Source organism: Heterodontus francisci, chromosome 3 (genome assembly GCF_036365525.1).
Source record: "Heterodontus francisci isolate sHetFra1 chromosome 3, sHetFra1.hap1, whole genome shotgun sequence".
NCBI classification, from domain to species: Eukaryota; Metazoa; Chordata; class Chondrichthyes; order Heterodontiformes; family Heterodontidae; genus Heterodontus; species Heterodontus francisci.
Window position 1 is genome coordinate 194,213,582 of NC_090373.1, and position 27,307 is coordinate 194,240,888.

General features: G+C 45.9%; 1 protein-coding gene across 1 annotated transcript in view; it reads left to right on the forward strand.

Moving 5' to 3' along the window:
* LOC137367175 (dynein axonemal heavy chain 6-like) overlaps positions 1–27,307 on the forward strand; it is a 1,370,791-nt gene that overhangs the window by 235,425 nt on the left and 1,108,059 nt on the right. The window contains exon 6 of the mRNA XM_068028611.1: positions 20,818–20,942. Within this exon, the coding sequence (XP_067884712.1) occupies positions 20,818–20,942 (125 nt within the window). The remainder of the gene's footprint in view (positions 1–20,817; positions 20,943–27,307) is intronic.

Here is a 27,307-nt window from a genome sequence, read left to right on the forward strand (position 1 = left end):
CACATCTCTCTGATTTCCCTGCAGATTTTTACTCCTCTATCTTTTTTTCTTTTGGGCCTCCTTATCTCGAGAGACAATGGATACGCGCCTGGAGGTGGTCAGTGGTTTGTGAAGCAGCGCCTGGAGTGGCTATAAAGGCCAATTCTGGAGTAACAGGCTCTTCCACAGGTGCTGCAGAGAAATTTGTTTGTTGGGGCTGTTGCACAGTTGGCTCTCCCCTTGCGCCTCTGTCTTTTTTCCTGCCAACTACTAAGTCTCTTCGACTCGCCACAATTTAGCCCTGTCTTTATGGCTGCCCGCCAGCTCTGGCGAATGCTGGCAACTGACTCCCACGACTTGTGATCAATGTCACACGATTTCATGTCGCGTTTGCAGACGTCTTTATAACGGAGACATGGACGGCCGGTGGGTCTGATACCAGTGGCGAGCTCGCTGTACAATGTGTCTTTGGGGATCCTGCCATCTTCCATGCGGCTCACATGGCCAAGCCATCTCAAGCGCCGCTGACTCAGTAGTGTGTATAAGCTGGGGATGTTGGCCGCTTCAAGGACTTCTGTGTTGGAGATATAGTCCTGCCACCTGATGCCAAGTATTCTCCGAAGGCAGCGAAGATGGAATGAATTGAGACGTCGCTCTTGGCTGGCATACGTTGTCCAGGCCTCGCTGCCGTAGAGCAAGGTACTGAGGACACAGGCCTGATACACTCGGACTTTTGTGTTCCGTGTCAGTGCGCCATTTTCCCACACTCTCTTGGCCAGTCTGAACATAGCAGTGGAAGCCTTACCCATGCGCTTGTTGATTTCTGCATCTAGAGACAGGTTACTGGTGATAGTTGAGCCTAGGTAGGTGAACTCTTGAACCACTTCCAGAGCGTGGTCGCCAATATTGATGGATGGAGCATTTCTGACATCCTGCCCCATGATGTTCGTTTTCTTGAGGCTGATGGTTAGGCCAAATTCATTGCAGGCAGACGCAAACCTGTCGATGAGACTCTGCAGGCATTCTTCAGTGTGAGATGTTAAAGCAGCATCGTCAGCAAAGAGGAGTTCTCTGATGAGGACTTTCCGTACTTTGGACTTCGCTCTTAGACGGGCAAGGTTGAACAACCTGCCCCCTGATCTTGTGTGGAGGAAAATTCCTTCTCTATCTCTCTCTCACTATTTGGTCACCTGTAGAATACCTGCAGTAGTGTAATCATACCTTTCTTGCTTCTCAACTCTAATAAAATGAATTCTGTCTATGTCCCCTCAAGGACATGCTCTCTTTTCAACACTACAATGTCTTCCCTTATCAGTGCTGCCACCTCACCATCCTTATATCCTTCCCGCTTTTTTTCTCATTTTGTATCCTTGAATATTAAGCACCCAGTCCTCACCATTTTTAAGCTAAATTTCCATTAGTGCCACTACATCATATTCTCACACGGCTATTTGTGCTTATAGCTCACCAACCTTATTCACCACACTTTGTGCATTTTTATACATGCATTCTAAACCTGTCTTTGTATTCCTCATAGTTCTTTTTAGTCTGCTTCTATATGATATATGGGTATAACGAGCCCAGGAAAGAACGAGAGCTCACTGAGAGCAGCGGGAAACATTGAGAGCAAAGCGGGACATAAAGAGCCCAGGAGAGAGGGAGGCTTCACTGCGAGAGTGAAGGGAAACAGCGAGTGTGGAGCGAGGCATAAAGAGCCCAGGAGAGAGCGAGGTGTCACTGACAGAGGCAGGAAACAGTGAGAGAGACTTTACTCAGAGTAGCAGGAAACAGCTGGAATGGAGCAGGGCATAAAGAGCACAGGAGGGAGTGAGAGAGTTCACTGAGAGAGCAGCAGGAAACAGCGAAGCAGAGTGAGGCAGAAAGAGCCCAGGAGAGAACGAGAGTTCACTGAGAGCAACGGGCAATAGTAAGAGCAGAGCGGGGCATAAAGAGCCCAGGAGGGAGTGAGAGTTCAATGAGAGAGTGACAGGAAACAGTGAGAGTAGAGTGGGGCATAAAGAGCCCAGGAAAGAGCGAGAGTTCACTGTGAAAGCGGCAGGAAACAGGGAAACAGTGAGAGCGGAGCGGATATAGCCACGACCGCCGTTGCCAGTCTGAAGGTTCAGAGCCTGTGTTCAGAAAGAAAAATTGAGGTGTGACATCACAGGGAAGCAGATTGGCTAGTGAGTGTTTCCTATTTTATCTAAACTATGGAATAAGCTGGTGTGTCTTTTTTTGAAAAGTAAGGTTTATTACTACTAGTAATAAAGTATTAGTAGGGTTTATCGGTCTTAATACAGTTTATTCGCATTAGTAAGGTTTATTAAAAGTAGTAAGGTTTATTAATATTGGTAAAGGCTTGTTAGCAGGAGTAAGGTTTATTAGCTGTAGTAAGGTTTATTATTACTAACAAGGTTTAGTTGTAGGACCAAGATTACTATCCAATAGACAGAGGAATGGCAGGGCTGCTCCAACCTCGAGAGTGCATATCCTTTGCTATGTGAGAACTCCAGAACGCTTGTTGTGCAGAAGTGTCGTTAGTTGCAGCAGCTTGAGCTCCGGGTTTCGGAACTTGAGCGGCAGCTGGCGGCACTGCGGAGCATCCGTGAGGATGAGAGCTTCGTTTATTGATGTGGTCACCCCGCAGCTTAAGAGTATGCAGGGAGAGAGAGGATGGGTGAATGCCTGGCAGTCAGGAAGAAGTAGGCAGGTAGTGCAGGAGACCCCTGAGTGTGTCTCGCTGTCCAGTTCTGAGTACTGAGGAAAGTGATGGCTCATCTGGGGAGTGTAGCCAGAGCCAAGGCCATGGCAACGCGGGTGGCTCAGCTGCACAGGCGGGCACAGAGAATACTGTGGAAGAGCGATAGTGACAGGAGATTCGATAGTCAGGGGAACAGGCAGGCGTTTGTGAGGCCACAGATGGGAATCCAGGATGGTGTGTTGCCAGGGTCAAGGATGTCACTGAACAGCTGCAGAGCACCCTGGGGAGAGGCGAGGGTGAACAGCCCACGATCGTGGTCCACATTGGTACCAACAACATAGGTCGGAAAAGGGATGTGGTCCTGCAGAAAGAGTTTAGTGAGCTAGGTAAGAAATTAGCAAGCCGGACCTCAAAGAAGTAATCTCCAGATTACTCCCAGTGCCATGTGCAAGTGAGTAAAGAAATAGGAGGGTAGTGCAGATGAATGCATGGCTGGAAAGATGGTGCAGGAGGGAGGGATTTAGATTCCTGGGACATCAGGACCAGTTCTGGAGAAGGTGGGACCTGTACCAACGGGACGTGTTACACCCAGGCAGGACCAGAACCGATGTCCTCGCAGGGGCGTTTGCTAGTGCTGTTGAGGAGGATTTAAACTAGAATGGCAGGGGGAACAAGAACCTGAGCGGGGAGACTGAGGAGGAGGAAACAAGGATAGAAACAAAAGACAGGAAACAAAAAGGCAAAAGTGGAAGGCATCGAAATCAAGGGCAAGAAACAAATAGGGTCATAGTGCGAAATAATGCCAAGATAGAGTCATAAAGAGATACAGCACCGAAACAGGCCCGTCGACCCAATGAGTCCGTGCCGACCATCAACCACCCATTTATACTAATCCTACATTAATCCCATTTTCCCTCTCATATCCCCACCTTCCCGCAGTTCTCCTACCACCTGCCTATACAATGGCCAATTTACATATCAACCCATAAGCCTTTGGCACATGGGAGGAAACATCAGGAATACTCAGTATGGTTTTGTGAAAGGGAAATCATGCTTAACCAATTTATTGGAGTTCTTTGAAGGAGTAACCTGCGCTGTGGATAAAGGGGAGCCTGCTGACATACTGTACTTTGATTTCCAGAAGGCATTTGACAAGGTGCCACATAAAAGGTTATTGCGCAAAGTAGGAGGGTGTCGGAGTAACATATTAGCATGGATAAAAGATTGGCTGGCTGGCAGAAAACAGAGAGTATGCATAAATGGGTCCTTTTCTGATTGGCAGGATGTGATGAGTGGAGTCCCGCGGGATCTGTGCTGTGGCCTCAACTTTTTACAATTTATATCGATGACTTAGATGAGGGGAACTATGGCTTGGTAGCTAAATCTGCAGATGACTCAAAGATAGGTAGGAAAGTATGTGAAGAAGAGGAGATAAGGAGCTTGCAGATTGATATAGATAGGTTGAGTGAGTGGGCAAAAATCTGGCAGATGGAGTATAATGTGGGAAAATGTTCACTTTGGCAGGAAGAATAAAAAAGCAGAGTATTACTTAAACGGAGAACAACTGCAGAATTCCAAAGTGCAGAGGGATCAAGGTGTTCTGGTGCATGAGTCACAAAAAGTTAGTATGCAGGTACAACAGGTATTAAAGAAGGCTAATGGAATGCTTTCCTTTATTACGAGAGGAATTGAAAATAAAAGTAAGGATGTTATGCTTCAGTTATACAGGGCATTGGTGAGACCACATCTCGAATACTTTGTGCATTTTTTGTCTCCTTATTTAAGGAAGGATGTAAATGCGTTGGAGGCGGTTCAAAGGAGGTTTACTAGATTGATACCTGGAATGAGCGGACTGTCTTATGAGGAAAGGTTGGACAGACTGGGCTTGTTTTCACTGGAGTTTAGAAGAGTGAGGAGAGACTTGATTGAAGTATATAAGATCCTGACTGGTCTTGACAAGGTGGATGCGGCAAGGATGTTTCCTCTTGTGGGTGAATGCAGAACAAGGAGGCACTGTTTTAAAATTGGGGATCGCCCTTTTAGGACAGAGATGAGGATAAAATTTTCTCTCAGAGAGTTGTGTGACTTTGGAACTCTGCATCAGAAGGTTGTGTAGGCAGGGTCATTGAATAATTTTAAGGCGGAGGTAAAGCAAGGGAATCAAAGGTTATTGGGGGTAGATGGGAGTGTGGAATTCGAGATACAAACAAATCAGCCGTGATCTTATTGTATGTCGAAGCAGGCTCGAGGGGCCGAATGGCCTACTTCTGCTCCTAATTCGTATGTTCTTATGTAATCTAGTTAATATCTTGTATAAACCATTAATTTTAATTAATGCCTCTTGACCTGCTCTGTGCCAATACTCTTAATAATAATTCCCATACTGTTACAGTTGCTCTGATTGAAATTTTATTGATCACAGAATCACAGCATCGTTACAGTGCAGAAGGAGGCCATTCAGCCCATAGTCTCCACACTGGCTCTCTGAAAGAGCAACTCCCTCGGTTCCATTCCCCTGCCTTCTCCCTGTAACCCTGCACATTCTTCCTTTTCGTATAACTATCTAATTCCCTTTTGAATGCTTCAGTTGAACCTGACTCCACCTTAACCACTCGCTGCGTTAAAAAGTTTTTCTTCATGTCACTTTTGCTTCGCTTACCAAATGCTTTAAATCTGTGCCCTCCCATTTTTGATCCTTTCACGAGTGGGAACAGTTTCTATCTACTCTGTCCAGACTCCTCATGATTTTGAATACCTCTATCAAATCACCTCTCAGCCTTCTCTTCTCCAAGGGAAACAGTCCGAACTTCTCCAATCTATCTTCATAACTGAAATTCCTCATCCCTGGAACCATTCTCATGAATCTTTTCTGTACTCTCTCCAATGCCCTCACGTCTTTCCTAAGGTGCGGCACCCATAATTGGATATAATACGCCAGCTGAGGCCGAACTAGTGTCTTATACAATTTCAACATAACTTCCTTGCTCTTGTACTCTATGCCCAGGATACTGTATGCTTTATTAACTGCTCTCTCAACCTGTCCTGCCACCTTCAATGACTTATGTATATATACACCTAAGTCCCTCTGCTCCTGCACCCCCTTTAGAATTGTACCCTTTATTTATTATTGTCTCTCCGTGTTCTTCCAACCAAAATGAATCAGTTCACATTTCTCCGCATTGAACTTCATCTGCTACCTGTCAGCCCATTCCACCAATTTGTCTATGTCCTTTTGAAGTTCTGCACTATCCTCACAATTCACAATGCTTCCAAGTTTTGTATCATCTTCAAACTTTGAAATTGTGCTCTGTACACCAAGGTCTAGGTCATTAATGTATATCAGGAAAAGCAAGGGTCCCTGGGCAACTCCACTACAGACCTCCTCCAGCCCAAAAAATGTCCATTCACCACTCCTCTGTTTCCTGTCACTCAGCCAATATCGTATCCATGTTGCTACCGTCTCTTTTATTCCACGAGCTACAAGTTTTCTCACAAGTCTGTTGTGTGGCACTGTATCAAACACCTTTTGAAAGTCCATGTACACCACATCAACAGCATTGCCCTCATCAATCCTCTCTGTTACCTCCTCAAAAAACTCCAGCAAGTTAGTTCAACATAATTTTCCCTTAAGAAATCCACGCCGGCTTTCCTTAATTACTCGCATTTGTCCATGTGACTCGCCTTTGTTCGGAATTATTTTTTCTAGAGGTTTTCCCACTGCCAAAGTTAAACTGACTGGCCTGTAGTTGCTGGGCTTATATTTACACCCTTTTTTGAACAAGGGCATAACATTTTCACTTCCTCAGTTCTCTGGCACCACCCTGAGTCTAAGGAAGACTGAAAAATTATGGCCAGTGCCCCTGCGATTTCCACCGTCATTTCCCTCAGTATCCTTGGATTCATCTCATCTGGTCCTGGTGTTTTATCCACTTTAAGTACAGACAGCCGATCTAATACTTCCTCTTTATCAATTTTAAACCCCTCTAGTGTCTGACTTACCTTCTCTTTCAAAGAATTATAGAAAGTTTAAGGCACAGAAACAGGCCACTTGGCCCATCATGTCTGTGCCAGCCGAAAAACGATCCACATATTCTAATCCCACCTTCCAGCATTTGGTCTGTAGCACTGCAGTTTACAGCACTTGAGGTGCATATCCAGATTCCTTTTGAATGAGTTGAGAGTCTCTGCCTCAACTACCCTTTCAGGCAATGAGTTCCAGACCATCACCACCCTCTGGGTGAAAAGGTTTTTCCCCAACTCCCCTCTAATTTTTCGAAAAATAACTTTAAATCTATGCTCCCTTGTCACTGACCTCTCGGCTAAGGTGAATAGACCCTTCAACTCCACTCTATCCAGGCCCCTCAAAATTTTGTACATTTCAATCAGATCTCCCCGCAGTCTTCTCTGCTGCAAGGAGAACAACCCCAGCCTATCCAATCTTTCCTCATAGCTGCATTTTTCCAGTCCTGGTAACATCCTCTTAAATCTCCTCTGTCCCCTCTCTAGTGTAATTACATCCTTTCTGTAATGAGGTGAACAGAACTGCACAGAGTATTCAAGTTGTGGCCTAACCAATGAGTTATGTAGTTCCAGCATAACCTCCCTGCTCTTGTATTTGATACATCGGCGAATAAAGGAAAGGATTCTATATGCCTTCTTAACCACCTTATTGATCTGACCTGCTACCTTCAAGGATCTGTGGACATTCACTCCAAGGTCCCTTACTTCCTATACACTTCTCAGTATTTTCCCATTAATTGTGTTTTCCATTGCCTTGTTTGACCTCATCACCTCACACTTGTCCAAGTTTAATTCCATTTGCCACTTTTCTGTCCATCTGACTAGACCATCAACATCTTCCTGAAGCCTACAGCTATACTCCTCATATCTACCAATGGCCAACCTTCATGCCCCCTACATTGACGTCCAAATCGTTAATATTCTTCATCTTCTTCTTCTTCTTTGACCTCATTGTCTTGAAAGACAATGGGTAAGTGTCTGGAGGTGGTCAGTGGTTTGTGAAGCAGCGCCTGGAGTGGCTAGAAAGGCCAATTCTAGAGTGACAGACTCTTCCACAGGTGCTGCAGATAAAGTTGGTTGTAGGGGCTGTTACACAGTTCGCTCTCCCCTTGCACTTCTGTCTTTTTTCCTGCCAACTGCTAAGTCTCTTCGACTCGCCACACTTTAGCCCTGCCTTTATGGCTGTCCGCCAGCTCTGGCGATCACTGGCAACTGACTCCCACGACTTGTGATCAATGTCATAGGACTTCATGTCATGTTTGCAGACGTCTTTAAAGCGGAGACATGGACGGCCGGTGGGTCTGATTCCACTGACGAGCTCGCTGTACAATGTGTCCTTGGGGATCCTGCCATCTTCCATGTGGCTCACATGGCCAAGCCATCTCAAGCGCCGCTGGCTCAGTAGGGTGTATATGCTGGGGATGTTGGCCGCCTCGAGGACTTCTGTGTTGGAGATACGGTCCTGCCACCTGATGCCAAGGATTTTCCGGAGGCAGCAAAGATTGAATGAATTGAGACGTCGCTCTTGGCTGACATACGTTGTCTAGGTCTTGCTGCTGTAGAGCAAGGTACTGAGGACACAGGCTTGATACACTCGGACTTTTGTGTTCCATGTCAGTGCGCCATTTTCCCACACTCTCTTGGCCAGTCTGGACATAGTGGTGGAAGCCTTTCCCATGCGCTTGTTTATTTCTGCATGGAGAGACAGGTTACTGGTGATAGTTGAGCCTAGGTAGGTGAACTGTTGAACCACTTTCAGTGCGTGGTCGCCGATATTGATGGATGGAGCATCTCTGAGGTCCTGTCCCATGATGTTCGTTTTCTTGAGGCTGATGGTTAGGCCAAATTCGTTGCAGTCAGCTGCAATCCTGTCGATGAGGCTCTGCAGACACTCTTCAGTGTGAGATGTTAAAGAAGCATCGTCAGCAGTCCCTGATGAGGACTTTCCGTACTTTGGTCTTCGCTCTTAGACAGGAAAGGTTGAACAACCTGCCATCTGACCTTGTGTGGAGGAAGATTCCGTCTTCAGAAGACTTGAACGCATGTGAGAGCAGCAGGGAGAAGAAGATCCCAAACAGTGTGGGTGCGAAAACACAGCCCTGTTTCATGCCACTCAGGATAGGAAAGGGGTCTGATGAGGTGCCGCTATGCTGAATTGTGCCTTTCATATTGTCATGGAATGAGGTGATGATACTTAGTAGCTTTGGTGGACATCCGATCTTTTCTAGCAGTCTGAAGAGACAATGTCTGCTGACGAGGTCAAAGGCTTTGGTGAGATATACACCACAAAAAGCAGGGGGCCCAGTACTGAGCCCTGCAGAACTGGAAACAGCCCTCCAGTCACTAAAACAGCCTTCTACAATTACTCTTTGTTTCCTGCCACTGAGCCAATTTTGTATCCACCTTGCTGCATTTCCCTGGATCCCATGGGATTTCATTTTTTTAACCAGTCTGTCATGTGGGACCTTGTCAAAACCCTTGCTAAAATCCATGTAGGGCGCATCAACTGCACTACCCTCATCTATCTTCCTTGTTACTTCTTCAAAAAATTTGATCAAGTAGATCAAACAAGATCTTCCCTTAACAAATCCATGCTGACTATCCTTGATTAACCTGTGCCTTTCGAAGTGACAGTTTATCCTGTCTCTCAGAATTGATTCCAATACTGTGCCCACTACTGAGGTTAGACTGACTGGACTGTAATTATTCGGTCTATCCTTCGCTCCCTTTGCAAACAGGGCGGCACAGTGGCACAGTGGTTAGCACCGCAGCCTCACAGCTCCAGTGACCCGGGTTCAATTCTGGGTACTGCCTGTGTGGAGTTTGCAAGTTCTCCCTGTGTCTGCGTGAGTTTCCTCTGGGTGCTCCGGTTTCCTCCCACATGCCAAAAGACTTGCAGTTTGATAGGTTAATTGGCCATTATAAATTGCCCCTAGTATAGGTAGGTGGTAGGGAAATATATAGGGACAGGTGGGGATGTGGTAGGAATATGGGATTAGTGTAGGATTAGTATAAATGGGTGGTTGATGGTTGGCACAGACTCGGTGGGCCGAAGGGCCTGTTTCAGTGCTGTATCTCTAAACTAAAAACTAAAGGTACAACGTTAGGAATTCTCCAATCCTCCAGCACCACACCTATATCCAGTGAGGACTGGAAAATGATGGTCAGACTCTCTGCTATTTCCTCTCTTGCTTCTTTTAACAGCCTGGGATACGTTTCATCTGGCCCTGGTAATTTATCAACTTTCAAGGATGCTAATCCCATTATTACTTCCTCTCTCCCTAAGTTGATCACATCCAATACATCACACTCTTCCTCCTTAACTACAATGTCTGCATCGTTCCCTTTTTTGTGAAGACAGATACAAAGTATTCATTCAGAACCATACCAATATCTTCCACTCCTACACAGAGGTTACCTTTTTGGCCTTTTATGGGCCCTACTCTCTCCTTAGTTATCCTCTTACTCTTAATGTATTAGAACAAAGAACAGGACAGCAGAGGAACAGGCCATTCGGCCCTCCAAGCCTGCGCTGATCTTGATGCCTGCCTAAACTGAAACCTTCTGCACTTCTGGGGACCGTATCTCTTTATTCCCATCCTATTCATGAATTTGTCAAGATGCCTCTTAAACGTCGCTATCGTATCTGCTTCCACCACCTCCCCCGGCAGCAAGTTCCAGGCATTCACCACCCTCTGTGTAAAAAACTTGCCTCGCGCATCCCCTCTAAACTTTGCCCCTCGCACCTTAAACCTATGTCCCCTAGTAACTGACTCTTCCACCCTGGGAAAAAGCTTCTGACTATCCACTCTGTCCATGCCACTCATAACTTTGTAAACCTCTATCATGTCGCCCCTCCACCTCCGTCGTTCCAGTGAAAACAATCCGAGTTTTTCCAACCTCTCCTCATAGCTAATGCCCTCCAGACCAGGCAACATCCTGGTAAACCTCTTCTGTACCCTCTCCAAAGCCTCCACGTCCTTCTGGTAGTGTGGCGACCAGAATTGCACACAATATTCTCAGTGTGGCCTAACTAAGGTTCTGTACAGCTGCAACATGACTTGCCAATTTTTATACTCTATGCCCCGACCGATGAAGGCAAGCATGCCGTATGCCTTCTTGACTACCTTATCCACCTGCGTTGCCACTTTCAGTGACCTGTGGACCTGTACGCCCAGATCTCTCTGCCTGTCAATACTCCTAAGGGTTCTGCCATTTACTGTATACCACCCACCTGCATTAGACCTTCCAAAATGCATTACCTCACATTTGTCCGGATTAAACTCCATCTGCCATTTCTCCGCCCAAGTCTCCAACCGATCTATATCCTGCTGTATCCTCTGACAATCCTCATCATTATCCGCAGCTTCACCAACCTTTGTGTCGTCCACAACCTTACTAATCAGACCAGCTACATTTTCCTCCAAATCATTTATATATACTACAAACAGCAAAGGTCCCAGCACTGATCCCTGCGGAATACCACTAGTCACAGCCCGCCATTCAGAATAGCACCCTTCCACTGATACCCTCTGTCTTCTATGACCGAGCCAGTTATGTATCCATCTTGCCAGCTCACCTCTGATCCCGTGTGACTTCATCTTTTGTACCAGTTTGCTATGAGGGACCTTGTCAAAGGCTTTGCTGAAGTCCATATAGATAACATCCACTGCCCTTCCTTCATTAATCATCTTCGTCACTTCCTCAAAAAACTCAATCAAATTAGTAAGACACGACCTCCCCTTCACAAATCATGCTGCCTCTCGCTAATAAGTTTGTTTCTTTCCAAATGGGAGTAAATCCTGTCCCGAAGAATCCTCTCTAATAATTTCCCTACCACTGACGTAAGGCTCACCGGCCTATAATTTCCTGGATTAATCTTGCTACCCTTCTTAAACAAAGCAACAACATTGGCTATTCTCCAGTCCTCTGGGACCTCACCTGGGGCGAATGAGGATGCAAAGATTTCTGTCAATGCCCCAGCAATTTCTTCCCTTGCCTCCCTCAGTATTCTAGGATAGATCCCATCAGGCCCTGGGGACTTATCTATCTTAATGCTTTGCAAGACACCCAACACCTCCTCCTTTTTGATAATGAGATGACAGACTATCTACACTCCCTTCCCTAGGCTCATCATCCACCAAGTCCTTCTCTTTGGTGAATACTGATGCAAAGTACTCATTTAGTACCTCGCCCATTTCCTCTGGCTCCACACATAGATTCCCATCTCTGTCCTTGAGTGGGCCAACCCTTTCCCTGGTTACTCTCTTGCTCTTTGTATACGTATAAAAACTCTTGGGATTTTCCTTAATCCTGTTTGCCAATGACTTCTCATAACCCCTTTTAGCCCTCCTGACTCCTTGCTTAAGTTCCTTCCTACTGTCTTTATATTCCTCAAGTGCTTCGTCTGTTCCTAGCCTTCCAGCCCTTACGAATGCTTCCTTTTTCTTCTTGACGAGGCTCACAATATCCCGCGTTATCCAAGCTTCCCGAAACTTGCCAAACTTGTCTTTCTTCCTCACAGGAACATGCTGGTCCTGGATTCTAATCAGCTGACGTTTGAAAGACTCCCACATGTCAGATGTTGATTTACCCTCAAACAGCCGCCCCCAATCTAAATTCTTCAGTTTAGCCTAATATTGTTTTAATTAGCCTTACCCCAATTTAGCACCTTCACCCGAGGACTACTCTTATCCTTATCCACAAGTACCTTAAAACTTATGGAATTATGGTCACTGTTCCCGAAATGCACCCCCACTGAAACTTCGACCACCTGGCCGGGCGCATTCCCCAATACCACGTCTAGAATGGTCCCTTCCCGAGTTGGACTATCTACGTATTGTTTCAAGAAGCCCTCCTGGATGCTCCTCACAAATTCTGCCCCATCCAAACCCCTAGCACTAAGTAAGTCCCAGTCAATATTGGGGAAGTTAAAATCACCCACCACCACAACCCCGTTACCTTTACATCTTTCCAAAATCTGTCTACATATCTGCTCCTCTACCTCCCGCTGGCTGTTGGGAGGCCTGTAGTAAACCCCCAACATCGTGACTGCACCCTTCCTATTCCTGAGCTCTACCCATATTGCCTTGCTGCATGACCCCTCCGAGGTGTCCTCCCGCAGTACAGCTGTGATATTCTCATTAACCAGTAATGCAACTCCCCCACCCCTTTTACATCCCCCTCTATCCTGCCTGAAGCTTCTAAATCCCGGAACGTTTAGCTGCCAATCCTGTCCTTCCCTCAACCAAGTCTCTGTAATAGCAACAACATCATAGTTCCAAGTACTAATCCAAGCTCTAAGTTCATCTGCCTTACCTGTTATACTTCTTGCATTGAAACAAATGCACTTCAGACCACCAGTCCCGCTGTGCTCAGCAACATCTCCCTGCCTGCTCTTCCTCTTAGTCCTACTGGCCTTATTTACTATGTCCTCCTCATTTATTTCACTAGCTGTCCTACTGCTCTGGTTCCCACCCCCCTGCCACACTAGTTTAAACCCTCCCGAGTGACGCTAGCAAATCTTGCAGCCAGGATATTAGTGCCCCTCCAGTTTAGATGCAACCCATCCTTCTTGTACAGGTCCCATCTGTCCCTGAAGAGAGCCCAATGGTCCAGATATCTGAAACCCTCCCTTCTACACCAGCTGTTTAGTCACATGTTTAGCTGCACTATCTTCCTATTTCTAGCTTCACTGGCACGTGGCACAGGGAGTAATCCCAAGATTACAACCCGAGAGGTCCTGTCTTTTAACTTTCTACCTAACTCCCTAAACTCCCCCTGCAGGATAAAACATCTTTGGGTTCACCTTGATTTTGCTTGCCAATATTCTTTCATGTCCTCTCTTTGCTTTCCTAGTTTCCTTTTTGATTTCACCCCTGTTTCTATACTCATCTCGGCTTTCTGTAGTAGGACATAAGCTTTCCTTTTCTACCTTATCTTACCCTGTGGGCTCCTTGACATCCATGGGGCTCGAGATTTGACCGCCTCACCCTTTTTCTTTGTGGGAACATGTTTGCCCTGAACCCTTTGAATCTCGCCTTTGAATGCCTCCCACTGTCTGGCACTCATTTTACCTTCAAGTAGCTGTTTCCAGTCGACTTTCGCTAAATCACTCCTCAGTTTAGTAAAATTGGCCTTGCCCCAATTGAGAACTCTAACTCTTGTTCTCTCTCTGTCCTTTTCCATAATTATGTTAAAACTGACTGAATTATGATCACTGCCAACAAAATGCTCTTCCCACTGCCACTCCTTCCACCTGTCCATCTTTATTTCCTCAAACTAAGTCTAAAACTATGCCCTCCCTTGTTGGACTTGCTACATTCTGGCCAAAAACGTTCTCCTGAATGCACCTGAAGAATTCTGCCCCCTCAATTCCTTTCACACTAAAACTATCCCAGTTAATATTGGGGTAATTAAAATCCCCTACAATTACTGCCCTATTGTTCTTGCACTTCTCAGAGATTTGCTTACATATCTGCTCTTCTATCTCCCTCTGACTGTTTGGGAGTCTAGAGTGCACCCACAGCAGTGTGATTTCCCCTTTTTTGTTCCTTAGCTCAATCCATTTCGCCTCATTTGATGAACATTCCAGCATATCATCCCTCCTCACAGCTGTAGTAGTTTCCTTCTCCAAAGTTGCCACTTGCCGTCCTTTCTTAGCCCCCTCCCTATTGCATCTGAAAACCCTGTAACCAGGAACATTGAGCAGCCATTCCTGTCCCTCCTTAAGTCATGTTTCTGTAATAGCTGATATCATACTGCCACGTGTCCTGTGCCCTCAGCTCATCTGCTTTATTTGCTGTACTCCTTGCATTGAAATAGATACCCTTGAGCACTGCCAAACTCTTTTTTTAATTTTCTGACCCTCGTTTCCTCTGTCTTCCAGACTCATCCATTAATTTTCTAACTTCCATATTAATTTCTGGTTTTGTCCACATGAGTCTACCCTCAGGTCCCCATCTCCCTGCCAAACTAGATTAAACCCTCCCCAACAGCACCAACAAATTGATCCCGCAAGGAATTCAGTCCCGGCTCTGTTCAGGTGCAACCCATCCAGCCTGTACAGGTCCCATCTCCCCCAGAGCCGGTTCCAATGTCCCAGGAATCTGAAGCCCTTCCTCCTGGACCATCTTTCCAGCCACACATTCATCTGTCTTATCCTTCTATTTCTATACTCACTTGCACATGGCACTGGGAGTAATCTGGAAATTACTACTTCTGAGGTCCTGATTGCTAATTTCTTACCTCGCTCCCTAAATTCTGCCTGCAAGACCACATCCCTCTTTCTACCTATGTTGTTGGTTCTGATGTGAACCATGAGTGCTGGCTGTTCACCCTCCACCTTCAGGATGCTCTGCAACCGCTCAGTGACATCCTTGACCCTGGCACCAGGGAGGCAACACACCATCCTGGATTAATGTCTGCGGCCAAAGAAATGCCTGTCTGTTCCCCTGACTATTGAATCACTAATCACTACGGCTCTTCCAGTCTTCCCTGTACCGCACTGTGCAGCTGAGCCACCTGTGGTGCCATGGACTTGGCTCTGGCTGCACTCCCCAGATGAAGCATCACTTTCCTCAGTATTCAGAACTGAATACCTGTTGGAGACTGAGATGCACTCAGGGATCTCCTGCACTACCTGCCTAATTCTTTTTGACTGTCTGGTGGTCACCCATTCCCTCTCATCCTGCATACTCTTAAGCTGTGGGATGACCACATCTATAAACGTCCTATCCATGTAGCTCTCATCCTCATGAATGCACCGCAGTGTCGCCAGCTGCCGCTCAAGTTTCAAAACCCGGAGTTCAAGCTGCTTCAATAGCCGACACTTCCTGCACAAATGGTTCTCCAGGATACGGGAAGCATCCTGGAGCTCCCACATAGCATAGGAGGTGCAGTTTCGAGGTTGAAGCACCCCGGCCATTCCTTTATTTATTAGTTGACCCTTTACTACTGCTAAAAAAACCTTACAAATACTACAACAGCTTAGAATTATTAATAAAACCTTACTAATACTGATAAATATGACTAAAAATCAATACAATTCACTATTTAAAATAAACCTCATTCAAAACAAACAGCTACTCACTTGTTCCTTATTATTAAGCTTTATGCATACACACCCTAACAGTAGTGTACTAACCCAGCTATTTAGAGTTATTCCCTAATAGCAGTTACTCACCAACCAATCACCTTGCAGCTTTCCTGTGACGACACTGTTTACTTTGTTTTCAAACTCTGGCACACCTGGACTCCTCTCCGCTGCTGTCCCGGAAGAAAAGTGCTCCAGGCTGCGATCCTCGGGCTCTATTTATCTGCTCCTTGCTCCGTGTTCTTCCTGCATCTTCTGGGGAGGATTGTTGATTCTTCAAAGCTTACCAGACACACTCGGTGGGTGGGGGGGGCGGGGGCGGGGTGAGGGTGGTGGAGTGCTGGCTCTTACACAGACAACACGTGGATCATCACTGTTGTCCAGACCAATCTTGTTAATTGAATCGGTGAGCACTTCCATTGTCTCTCTAGTCAACTGTCTCACAGAATGCAAATGTGCAGCCATGTTTTGGTTGTTCAGCTCTGTGGTCCTTTTAAATAAGTTATGTTTAATGTCCAGTAAACAGTTCAAGTAGTGTTCCATATGACGAAATTAATATATTTCCATTTGGCCGGTGTGGTTTCCATCACACCTCCACCTCTCGCCGAATGACATGCGCAATTAGGGGAGCATTTCATTATAAATTTGAAGGAAGAGACAATACAGGAAAGCATACGTGCATTTCTCTTATTTATTCTTATTCATTCAGAAAATTGTTACAGCCTGTCTTTTCTCTGTAGCAGTACTGCTTTAAACTGCCCCTTTTCCTTTGAGGTGGGATGAGATAGTTTTGTGTTGCCCAGGGGGGGGGGTTTAAAGATTCTTCACTATCAGCTAACAATAAGTTGGGACTAGGCATCCCAATAAACATGTGATTTTTGTGGAGGTTTGAAGTTTGCACATTTCCATGATTGTCTAGGGTGCCTTTGTTCCTGTTGGAGTCTGCAGGGGGATGGTTAAATTTAATTAGCCCTGGTTTGGAACTCTGATCATGGACATTGGCAGTGGGTGGATCCACTGTGACCTCACTTTCAGTGCTCTGGTGAGTCATGCAAGTGCTGTTCACTTCAGGGCACTTTTGGTTCCCTTTTTTCCTCACTATTGGGGGGATTCTTTGCTAATATTTCCTTTGTCCTCTGGGACATTCCTGCTTGCAGGTATTTGTCCAGATTGTACTGCACTCCCCTGCGGCATTTCAACTAGGTGAGGCATCACCCTCACAATTTCTCTGCCCTCTTGAGGACTTTCTTTGTCCCTGCAGGTTTCTGTAAATGCTGTCAGCAACCCTGGTGGGGTGCTTCTGGTGTCTGCATTTACATAGGAGGATGTGGGGTCTAATTGTTCAAACATTTCAGGTTTTGCTAACTGGACAGTCGGGGTTTTAATTGGGGAATCCTCTCAGACCTCCTTTAACCTGTTCTCTTTGTCCCTTTTTCCCCTTTCCTTACTAACTTTTTGCCAGACCTGTGCCTGTCTGTCCCCTTTTGCTCTTGGCAGGGGCCCCTTTCAATTTACCAGCCCTCTGCTGCAGGATTTCCCAAAAGCCGATTCAGGAATTATGAGTGCAGATTTCACTGCAGGTTGGGGTTTCTCCTTAACCTGGCACACGTGGCAACTCCTATAATACTCCATCACATCTTTGTGGAGATTTGGCCAGTCAAACTGCTGTCTTATTCGGGCTTTGGTTTTTCCTAAACCGACATGTACAGCCATTGTAATCTCATGGGCTATTCTCAATATTTCCCTCTGCGGCACCACTAACTGGTGAACCACTGTCCTCTTTGTCCTCAGAGCTGTGAGGAGAACTCCACTTCCTCATCAGTACCTCATTGTTTAGATAGTAGCAATCAGGGACTCCCTCTGCTTCAATTTCAGTCTCGGCAGCCTGTGCTAATTTTTCCAGTACTCGTGAGCTTCCCTCAACTAGGGAAGATCCATTTAATCCATTCCCTGGGTCCTCTAATTTCCAAAGAAAGTTGCAGACAGACAGACCTCATGGTCATCCTTCTGCAGTGCCAATTCATTCTCTTCTGGGGGAGCTGGGTTGGTCATGGCCAGATTCATTACACATTCAGGGGCACTGCAGGGGACCGTCTCCTGCCACTGCCCTGTCTCCTTGACCTCCTGCAGTCTCTTTATCCCTACTGGGGAAGCTACCACCTTTGCCACCGCCAGATCATTACCTAGGAGCAGGTCAACCCCGTCCAGGCAAACTAGGGTCACTCCCTACGGTCACCGGTCCCGAAACTAGGTCGCACTCCAAGTGCAGCCGACGTAAAGGTACAGGCGTACACTGCCCTCCAATACCATTTACCACCATTCTGGTATTTACTGCACTTTCTGGGGAAAGGTCAGGCCTTTTCCCAGCAAAAGGAATCTGGTGGCCCCTGTATCAGGGTTTACTATGTAATCAGGATTACTATGAGCTTGCTTGCCCCACTCGAGGGGTATGGGGTTACTCTCCCTTCAGATACAACATCCTGATAACCTTCAAGGATCTCATTAAATTTTCTTGCACCCACACCAGTATTTTTTCTGGGTCTTACTGCTGCTGCAGTCAAAGCCACAGCTTGTTCTGCTGCACTTTCCATCAGGGTTACTTCTCCTTTACAGAGCGCATGTGCCCTGATTAACCCTACAGGCTCTCCCTGTGGTTTCCAGCAGTCAGCTCTCAGATGGAAGCACGCAGGTCTCTGGGTCTCACTCCTACTTACAGCACTATCCTTTTTGACTGGAGAAGGACCCACTGTGTCTCCTGTTTTTCTTTCTCTCCCAGGACTGCTTGGGCTCCTATCACCTTCCCACCCTTTGTCCTTTTCGGATTTGTGGGTCGATGAAGAAAGCTTTTTCCCTGGGGAACCAACTTTTATGTTAGAGCAAACTCATCAGCCAGAACTGTGGCTTGCCTCGCTCTCTATACTTTTTGTTCCTCCCCATGGGTTTTTTTGGAGAGGGGGAGAGAGTTTTTAAATTCCTCAAGGAGAATGACCTCTCTGAGGTTTTCATACCTGGGCTGCACTTTAAGAGCCCTCAACCACTGATCAAAAGCCAGCTGCTTACTTCTCTCAAACTCCAAGTAAGTTTGATCAGCTTGTTTCCGGAGGGTTCGCAGCTTCTGTCGGTAGGCTTCTGGTACTAGCTCATATGGCCTGAGGATAGCATTTTTAGTCAGTTCATAATTTGATGAACTCTCATCTGGCAACAGGGAAAAATGGTTGGCCACTAGTCTTAGAAGTTCAGATTTCCTAGCCTTGGTACGGAAAGTGATCCCACACTGCTCAGTATATTGCTCAACTCTTCCATAGACAGTGCCTTTAACTTATCCTAAGTTACTTCACCCTGGCTTGGATAGCTACTGGCTTCGGCCATGGACATGTTAGTATTCTAGTATACACAACCACAAGAAAACCTGTATTAAAATCTTTTCTCTTTTTTGATTGGGATCAATTTGATTTTCCACTTCCAATTTCTCGTTTATCTGTGGGTCCAATTCGGATGCTAGCCCCCAAATTTCTGTTATGACTGGGTGAGGAAGGGGTCTCAGGCTCCCATCGTGCCCCTTTCCTGGATTGGCCATAACAGGGTTTAACTTTTAAAACACAGTGTTTTTAGCTTCACCTCAGTGAGGCCTTGCTCACTGCTCTCTAACTGTAGTTGTAAATGAACCAATCAGATAGGCTTTCTTAGGTTTAAGCAAGAAAGAAGTAAGTTTAATAACCTTATCGCTCTAACTCAGTTAAAATTACTAAAATATGTGATGCAACCACACTAGCATGCATACAAGAGAAACACATATACAAATAGATAGAGAGGGTGAGAATGAATAAAGGAGGGGGGTTGGAGTAGTAAATGGAATTCAGTTACTGTCTTTAGTTTTTCTGTAAAGTCCTTGATTGGAGTTGAAGTCTTGCAGTTCTCGCTGGGGCCCAGTGCACACTTTCAAACTTGTTTCTCTGGTACCTGAAGGCTAAAGAGGTTCTCTGTCTTGAGGCTTAAGCTGCTTCCGTGGGTCCCTGGGACTTTGCTTGAGAGAGAGACAGAGAGAGAGAGGGACCTTCTCTTTTGTCTTCAAATTGCAGTCTACCCTTAACCTTTCTGTGAGGCATAACTCAAACAGTTCCCAGTCTGGCGAGCAGGTAAGTCATATGACCAGCTCTTTGTTTGAAACAGCATCTTCTTGGGAGGATTGCTGATTCTTCAAAGCTTACCAGACATATTCGGTTGGGGTGAGGGGTGGTGGTGGAGGGATGGTGAAGTGCTGGCTCGAACACAGACAAGATGTGGATCATCACTGTTTCCCAGACCAATCTTGTTAATTGAATCAGTGAACACTTTCATTGTCTCTCTATTCAACTGGCTCTCAGAATGCAAATGTGCAGCCATGTTTTATTTGTTTGGCTCTGTGGTCCTTTTAAACAAGTTATGTTCAATGTCCAGTAAAAAGTTCAAGTAGTGTTCCATATGACAAAATTAATATGTTTCCATTTGGCTAGTGTGGTTTCCGTCACAGAATGGAAAAAAAGCTTTCAAATTTTTGGAACTCTCCCATATGTTCCTTTCTTCTTCCCTCCCTTCTACAGCCATCACGCTTGAATTCAGATTTACCAGAGGGGAGATGAAGAGAATTTTTTTTACGCTGCCAGTTGTTATGGTCTGGATTGCACTGCCTGAAAGGGTAGTGCAGCAGATTCAATAACACTTCCAAATGGGGATTGGATAAATACTTGAAGGGGAGAAAATTACCAGTCTTTGGGGAAAGGCTAAATGTACAGCTCATTCGAAGAACCAAGATTTGCATGATGGGCTGAATAGCCTCAGTCTGTGTTGTATGCTTCTAGAATAACACTAATCACAACCCTGATCACTGCTTGCTCATTTCCTTGTCTTCTCGTTCTCACTTTCCAACCTTGATGGAGTCCCGTTATGAGGGTTTCCTAATAAATTGTGCAGCAAATGCTATGTTGTTTTTCTGTGGCTAAGTCCAGATGGATGTATAATCCTGATGCCATACTGTTCCTTTCAGAACCAGATGATAATTATGATGATGGTGCCTTACACCATATCTTAAGGCTGCGGGATGCTCTTGGCTGGCATACAGAGTTATCGAGCTATGAATCAAGATTAAAGTCTACTGATCAAAACATTAAGGTAAACCAACTTCAGGTACATGTTTCTTTGTTTTAGAATTCCTCTTTTATAGTACAAACTAAAAGCAAATTCAGGTAGCTCATGATATCTGTTGTACATGAGATCTGATGTTCAGTTGGATATAAAATCTAATCATGAGTTGGACCGGAGATCTAATGACAGACAGTTGGACAGGAGATCTGGTGATGGTCAGTTGGACATGAGATCTAATGTACAGTCATACATGAGATTTGCCAATGGTCAGATGAATATGAGATCTGATGGTCAGTTGGACAGAAGATCTGATGATGGTCAGTTAGACATGACATTTATTCTTCAGTCAGACATGAGTCATTAGAATTAGAATTAGAACATTACAGCGCAGTACAGGCCCTTCGGCCCTCGATGTTGTGCCGACCTGTGAAACCATCTGACCTACACTATTCCATTTTCATCCATATGTCCATCCAATGACCACTTAAATGCCCTTAAAGTTGGCGAGTCTACTACTGTTGCAGGCAGGGCGTTCCACGCCCCTACTACTCTCTGAGTAAAGAAACTACCTCTGACATCTGTCCTATATCTATCACCCCTCAACTTAAAGCTATGTCCCCTCGTGTTTGCCATCACCATCCGAGGAAAAAAGCTCTCACTATCCACCCTATCGAACCCTCTGATTATCTTATATGTCTCTATTAAATCACCTCTCCTCCTCCTTCTCTCCAACGAAAACAACCTCAAGTCCCTCAGCCTTTCCTCGTAAGACCTTCCCTCCATACCAGGCAACATCCTAGTAAATCTCCTCTGCACCCTTTCCAAAGCTTCCACATCCTTCCTATAATGCGGTGACCAGAACTGCACGCAATACTCCAGGTGCGGTCTCACCAGAGTTTTGTACAGCTGCAGCATGACCTCGTGGCTCCGAAACTCGATCCCCCTACTAATAAAAGCTAACACACCATATGCCTTCTTAACAGCCCTATTAACCTGGGTAGCAACCTTCAGGGATTTATGCACCTGGACACCAAGATCTCTCTGTTCATCTACACTACCAAGAATCTTCCCATTAGCCCAGTACTCTGCATTCCTGTTACTCCTTCCAAAGTGAATCACCTCGCACTTTTCCGCATTAAACTCCATTTGCCATCTCTCAGCCCAGCTCTGCAGCCTATCTATGTCCCTCTGTACCCTACAACATCCTTCGGCACGATCCACAACTCCACCGACCTTCGTGTCATCCGCTAATTTACTAACCCACCCTTCTACACCCTCTTCCAGGTCATTTATAAAAATGACAAACAGCAGTGGCCCCAAAACAGATCCTTGCGGTACACCACTAGTAACTAAACTCCAGGATGAACATTTGCCATCAACCACCACCCTCTGTCTTCTTTCAGCTAGCCAATTTCTGATCCAAAGCTCTAAATCACCTTCAACCCCATACTTCCGTATTTTCTGCAATAGCCTACCATGGGGAACCTTATCAAACGCCTTACTGAAATCCATATACACCACATCCACTGCTTTATCCTCATCCACCTGTTTGGTCACCTTCTCGGAAAACTCAATAAGGTTTGTGAGGCACGACCTACCCTTCACAAAACCGTGCTGACTATCGCTAATGAACCTATTCTTTTCAAGATGATTATAAATCCGGTCTCTTATAACCTTTTCCAACATTTTACCCACAACCGAAGTAAGGCTCACAGGTCTATAATTACCAGGGCTGTCTCTACTCCCCTTCTTGAACAAGGGGACAACATTTGCTATCCTCCAGTCTTCCGGTACTATTCCTGTCGACAATGACGACATAAAGATCAAGGACAAAGGCTCTGCAATCTCCTCCCTAGCTTCCCAGAGAATCCTAGGATAAATCCCATCTGGCCCAGGGGACTTATCTATTTTCACACTTTCCAAAATTGATAACACCTCCTCCTTGTGAACCTCAATCCCATCTAGCCTAGTAGCCTGAATCTCAGTATTCTCCTCGACAACATTTTCTTTCTCTACTGTAAATACTGACGCAAAATATTCATTTAACACTTCCCATACCTCCTCTGATTCCACACACAACTTCCCACTACTATCCTTGATTGGCCCTAATCTAACTCTAGTCATTCTTTTATTCCTGATATACCTATAGAAAGCCTTAGGGTTTTCCCTGATCCAATCCGCCAATGACTTCTCTTGTCCTCTCCTTGCTCTTCTTAGCTCTCCCTTTAGATCCTTCCTGGCTAGCTTGTAACTCTCAAGTGCCCTAACTGAGCCTTCACGTCTCATCCTAACATAAGCCTTCTTCTTCCTCTTGACAAGCGCTTCAACTTCTTTAGTAAACCACGGCTCCCTCGCTCGACAACTTCCTCCCTGCCTGACAGGTACATACTTATCAAGGACACGCAGTAGCTGCTCCTTGAATAAACTCCACATTTCGATTGTTCCCATCCCCTGCAGTTTCCTTCCCCATCCTACGCATCCTAAATCTTGCCTAATCGCATCATAATTTCCTTTCCCCCAGCTATAATTTTTGCCCTGCGGTATAAACCTGTCCCTGCCCATCGCTAAGGTAAACCTAACCGAATTGTGATCACTATCACCAAAGTGCTCACCTACATCTAAATCTAACACCTGGCCGGGTTCATTACCCAGTACCAAATCAAATGTGGCATTGCCCCTGGTTGGCCTGTCTACATACTGTGTCAGAAAACCCTCCTGCACACACTGGACAAAAACTGACCCATCTAAAGTACTCGAACTATAGTATTTCCAGTCGATATTTGGAAAGTTAAAGTCCCCCATAACACCTACCCTGTTACTCTCGCTCCTGTCGAGAATCATCTTCGCTATCCTTTCCTCTACATCTCTGGAACTATTCGGAGGTCTATAGAAAACTCCCAACAGGGTGACCTCACCTCTCCTGTTTCTAACCTCGGCCCATACTACCTCAGTAGACGAGTCCTCAAACGTCCTTTCTGTCGCTGTAATACTCTCCTTGATTAACAATGCCACACCCCCCCCTCTTTTACCATCTTCTCTGTTCTTACTGAAACATCTAAATCCCGGAACCTGCAACATCCATTCCTGCCGCTGCTCTACCCATGTCTCCGAAATGGCCACTACATCGAGATCCCAGGTACCAACCCATGCTGCAAGCGTTGAAGTAGACACACTTTAAACCAGGTTCTTGCTTGCCAGTGCCCTCTTGCGTCCTTGTAACCTTATCCCTGACCTCACTACTCTCAACATCCTGTACACTGGCACTACATTTTAGGTTCCCATTCCCCTGCTGAATTAGTTTAAACCCCCCCCGAAGAGCACTAGCGAATCTCCCCCCCAGGATATTGGTACCCCTCTGGTTCAGGTGAAGACCATCCTGTTTGTAGAGGTCCCACCTACCCCAGAAAGAGCCCCAATTATCCAGGAAACCAAAACCCTCCCTCCTGCACCATCCCTGCAGCCACGTGTTCAACTCCTCTCTCTCCCTATTCCTCGCTTCGCTATCACGTGGCACGGGCAACAACCCAGAGATAACAACTCTGTTTGTTCTCGCTCTAAGCTTCCACCCTAGCTCCCTGAATTTCTGACTTAAATCCCCATCTGTCTTCCTACCTATGTCGTTGGTGCCTATGTGGACCATGACTTGGGGCTGCTCCCCCTCCCCCTTAAGGATCCCAAAAACACGATCCGAGACATCACGAACCCTGGCACCTGGGAGGCAACACACCAACCGTGAGTCTCTCTCGTTCCCACAGAACCTCCTATCTGTTCCCCTGACTATGGAGTCCCCAATGACTAATGCTCTGCTCCTCTTCCCCCTTCCCTTCTGAGCAACAGGGACAGACTCTGTGCCAGATACCTGTACCCCATTGCTTACCCCTGGTAAGTCATCCCCCGCAACAGTATCCAAAACAGTATACCTGTTGTTGAGGGAAACGGCCACAGGGGATCCCTGCACTGCCTGCTGGTTCCCTCTCCTTCCCCTGACGGTAACCCATCTACCTACCTCTTTTACCTGAGGTGTGACTACCTCCCCATAACTCCTCTCAATAACCCCCTCCGCCTCCCGAATGATCCGAAGTTCATCCAGCTCCAGCTCCAGTTCCCTAATGCGGTTCTCGAGGAGCTGGAGTTGGGTGCACTTCCCGCAGCTGCAGTCAGCAGGGACACCCTTGGCGACCCTTACCTCCCACATTCTGCAGGAGGAACATACAACTGCCTTAACTTCCATTCCCTCTATTCTAAATTCCCAACAAATCTACTGAAAAACCAAAAAAAATGTCAAAATTGTTAGGTTAGCAATCCAACGGACAGAACTTCTTAAATAAAAAGCTTACCTTATCAACACAACAGAGTCCTTTTTTTTTGGTTAGAGGAGGAGGGTGGGTGGGAGACACTACACGTGTAGTGTCTCGGGTACAGCCACCACCCAAATATATAGTTTTTACTTACCCAGCAGCCCCCTGGTCCTCCGAAAACAAAAGGGAATTAACTTTTAAACTTCCACTGAAATTGACTTCCCAGCTGTAAGCTCGCTCTTGCACCTCCGCTACTGTCAAAGCTGCAGTCACCAAAACTAAAAGAAAGAGATTTTAAACCACCCAAATATATAGTTATTGAGTCATACAGCACAGAAACAGGCCCTTCGGCCCATCATGTCCATGCCGGCCATCAAGCACCTAACTATAGCCTTGTATGCTATGGCATTTCAGGTGCTCATCTCAATACTTCTTAAATGTTGTGAGGGTTCCTGCCTCTATCACCTGTTCAGGCAGTGCGTTCCAGATTTCAACTACCCTCTGACTGAATTTTTTTTTCTTAAATCCCCTCTAAACCTCCTGCCCCATACCTTAAATCTATGTCCCCTGGTTATTGACCCCTCTGCTAAGGGAAAAAGTTTCTTCCTAACTAACAATCAAGTTACTTAGACACGATCTTCCCCTGACTAAGCCATGCTGACTATCCCTGATTAATCCCTGCCTCTCCAAGTGGAGATTAATTCTGTTCCTCAGAATTTTTTCCAATATTTTCTCAACCACTGATGTTAGACACACCGGCCTGTAATTACCTGGTTTATCCCTGCTACCCTTCTTGAATAATGGAACCACATTCGCTGTCCGCCAGTCCTCTGGTACCTCTTCTGTGGCCAGAGAGGATTTGAAAATTTGTCTCAGAGCCCCTGCTATCTCCTCCCTTGTCTCACATAACAGCTTGGGATACAACTCATCTGGGCCTGGGGATTTATCCAATTTTAAGCCCACTAAAACAGCTAATACTTCCTCCCTTTCAGTGCTAATATGTTCAAGTATATCACAATCCCCCTCCCTGATCTCTACACCTACATCATTCTTCTCCCTAGTGAACACAGATGCAAAGTAATCATTTAAACCCTCACCTATGTCCTTTGGCTCCACACACAGATTGCCACTTTGGTCGCTAATGGGCCCTACTCTTTCCCTGGTTATCCTCTTGCCCTTAATATACTTATAAAATGCCTTGCGATTTTCCTTTACCTTGCCCACCAGTGTTTTTTCATGCCCCTCTTCATTCTCCTAATTACTTTTTAAAGTTCCCCTCCTACACTTTCTATACTCCTGTCGGGCCTCTGCTGTTTTCAGCCCTCTGAATCTGCCATAAGCCTCTTTTTTTTCCTTATCCAATCCTCTATATCCCTTGACACCCAGGGTTCCCTGGACTTGTTGGTTCTACCCTTTACCTTTACAGGAACATGTTGGCTCTGAACTCTCACTATTTCCTTTTTGAATGACTCCCACTGGTCTGATCTGATGTAGACTTTCCTACAAGTAGCTGCTCCCAGTCCACTTTGGCCAGATCCTGTTTTATCATATTGAAATCGGCCTTCCCCCAATTCAGTGCCTTTATTTCCGGTCCATCTTTGTCCTTTTCCATAACGACCTTAAATCTTACAGGGTTATGGTCACTATCCCCAAAATGCCCCCCCATTGACATTTCAACAACCTGTCCGGCTTCATTCCCTAGGATTAGGTCCAGTACCGCCCCTTCTCTTGTTGGACTTTCTACGTACTGGCTCAAAATGCTCTCCTGTATGCATTTTAAGAATTCCGCTCCCTTTAAGCCTTTTACAGTAAGACTATCCCAGTTAATATTAGGCAAGTTGAAATCCTCTACTCTAATGACCCTATTATTTTTACACCTCTCTGAGATTTGCATACATATCTGCTCCTCTATCTCTCCCTGTTTGGAGGCCTGTAGTACCCTCCCAGCCAATTGATTGCCCCCTTTTTGTTTTTAAGTTCTACCCATATGGCCTCATTTGAAGAACCTTCTATGATATCATCCCTCCTTACTGCCGTAATTGACTCCTTGATCAACAGTGCAATGCCACCTCCTCTTTTACCCCCTCCCCTGTC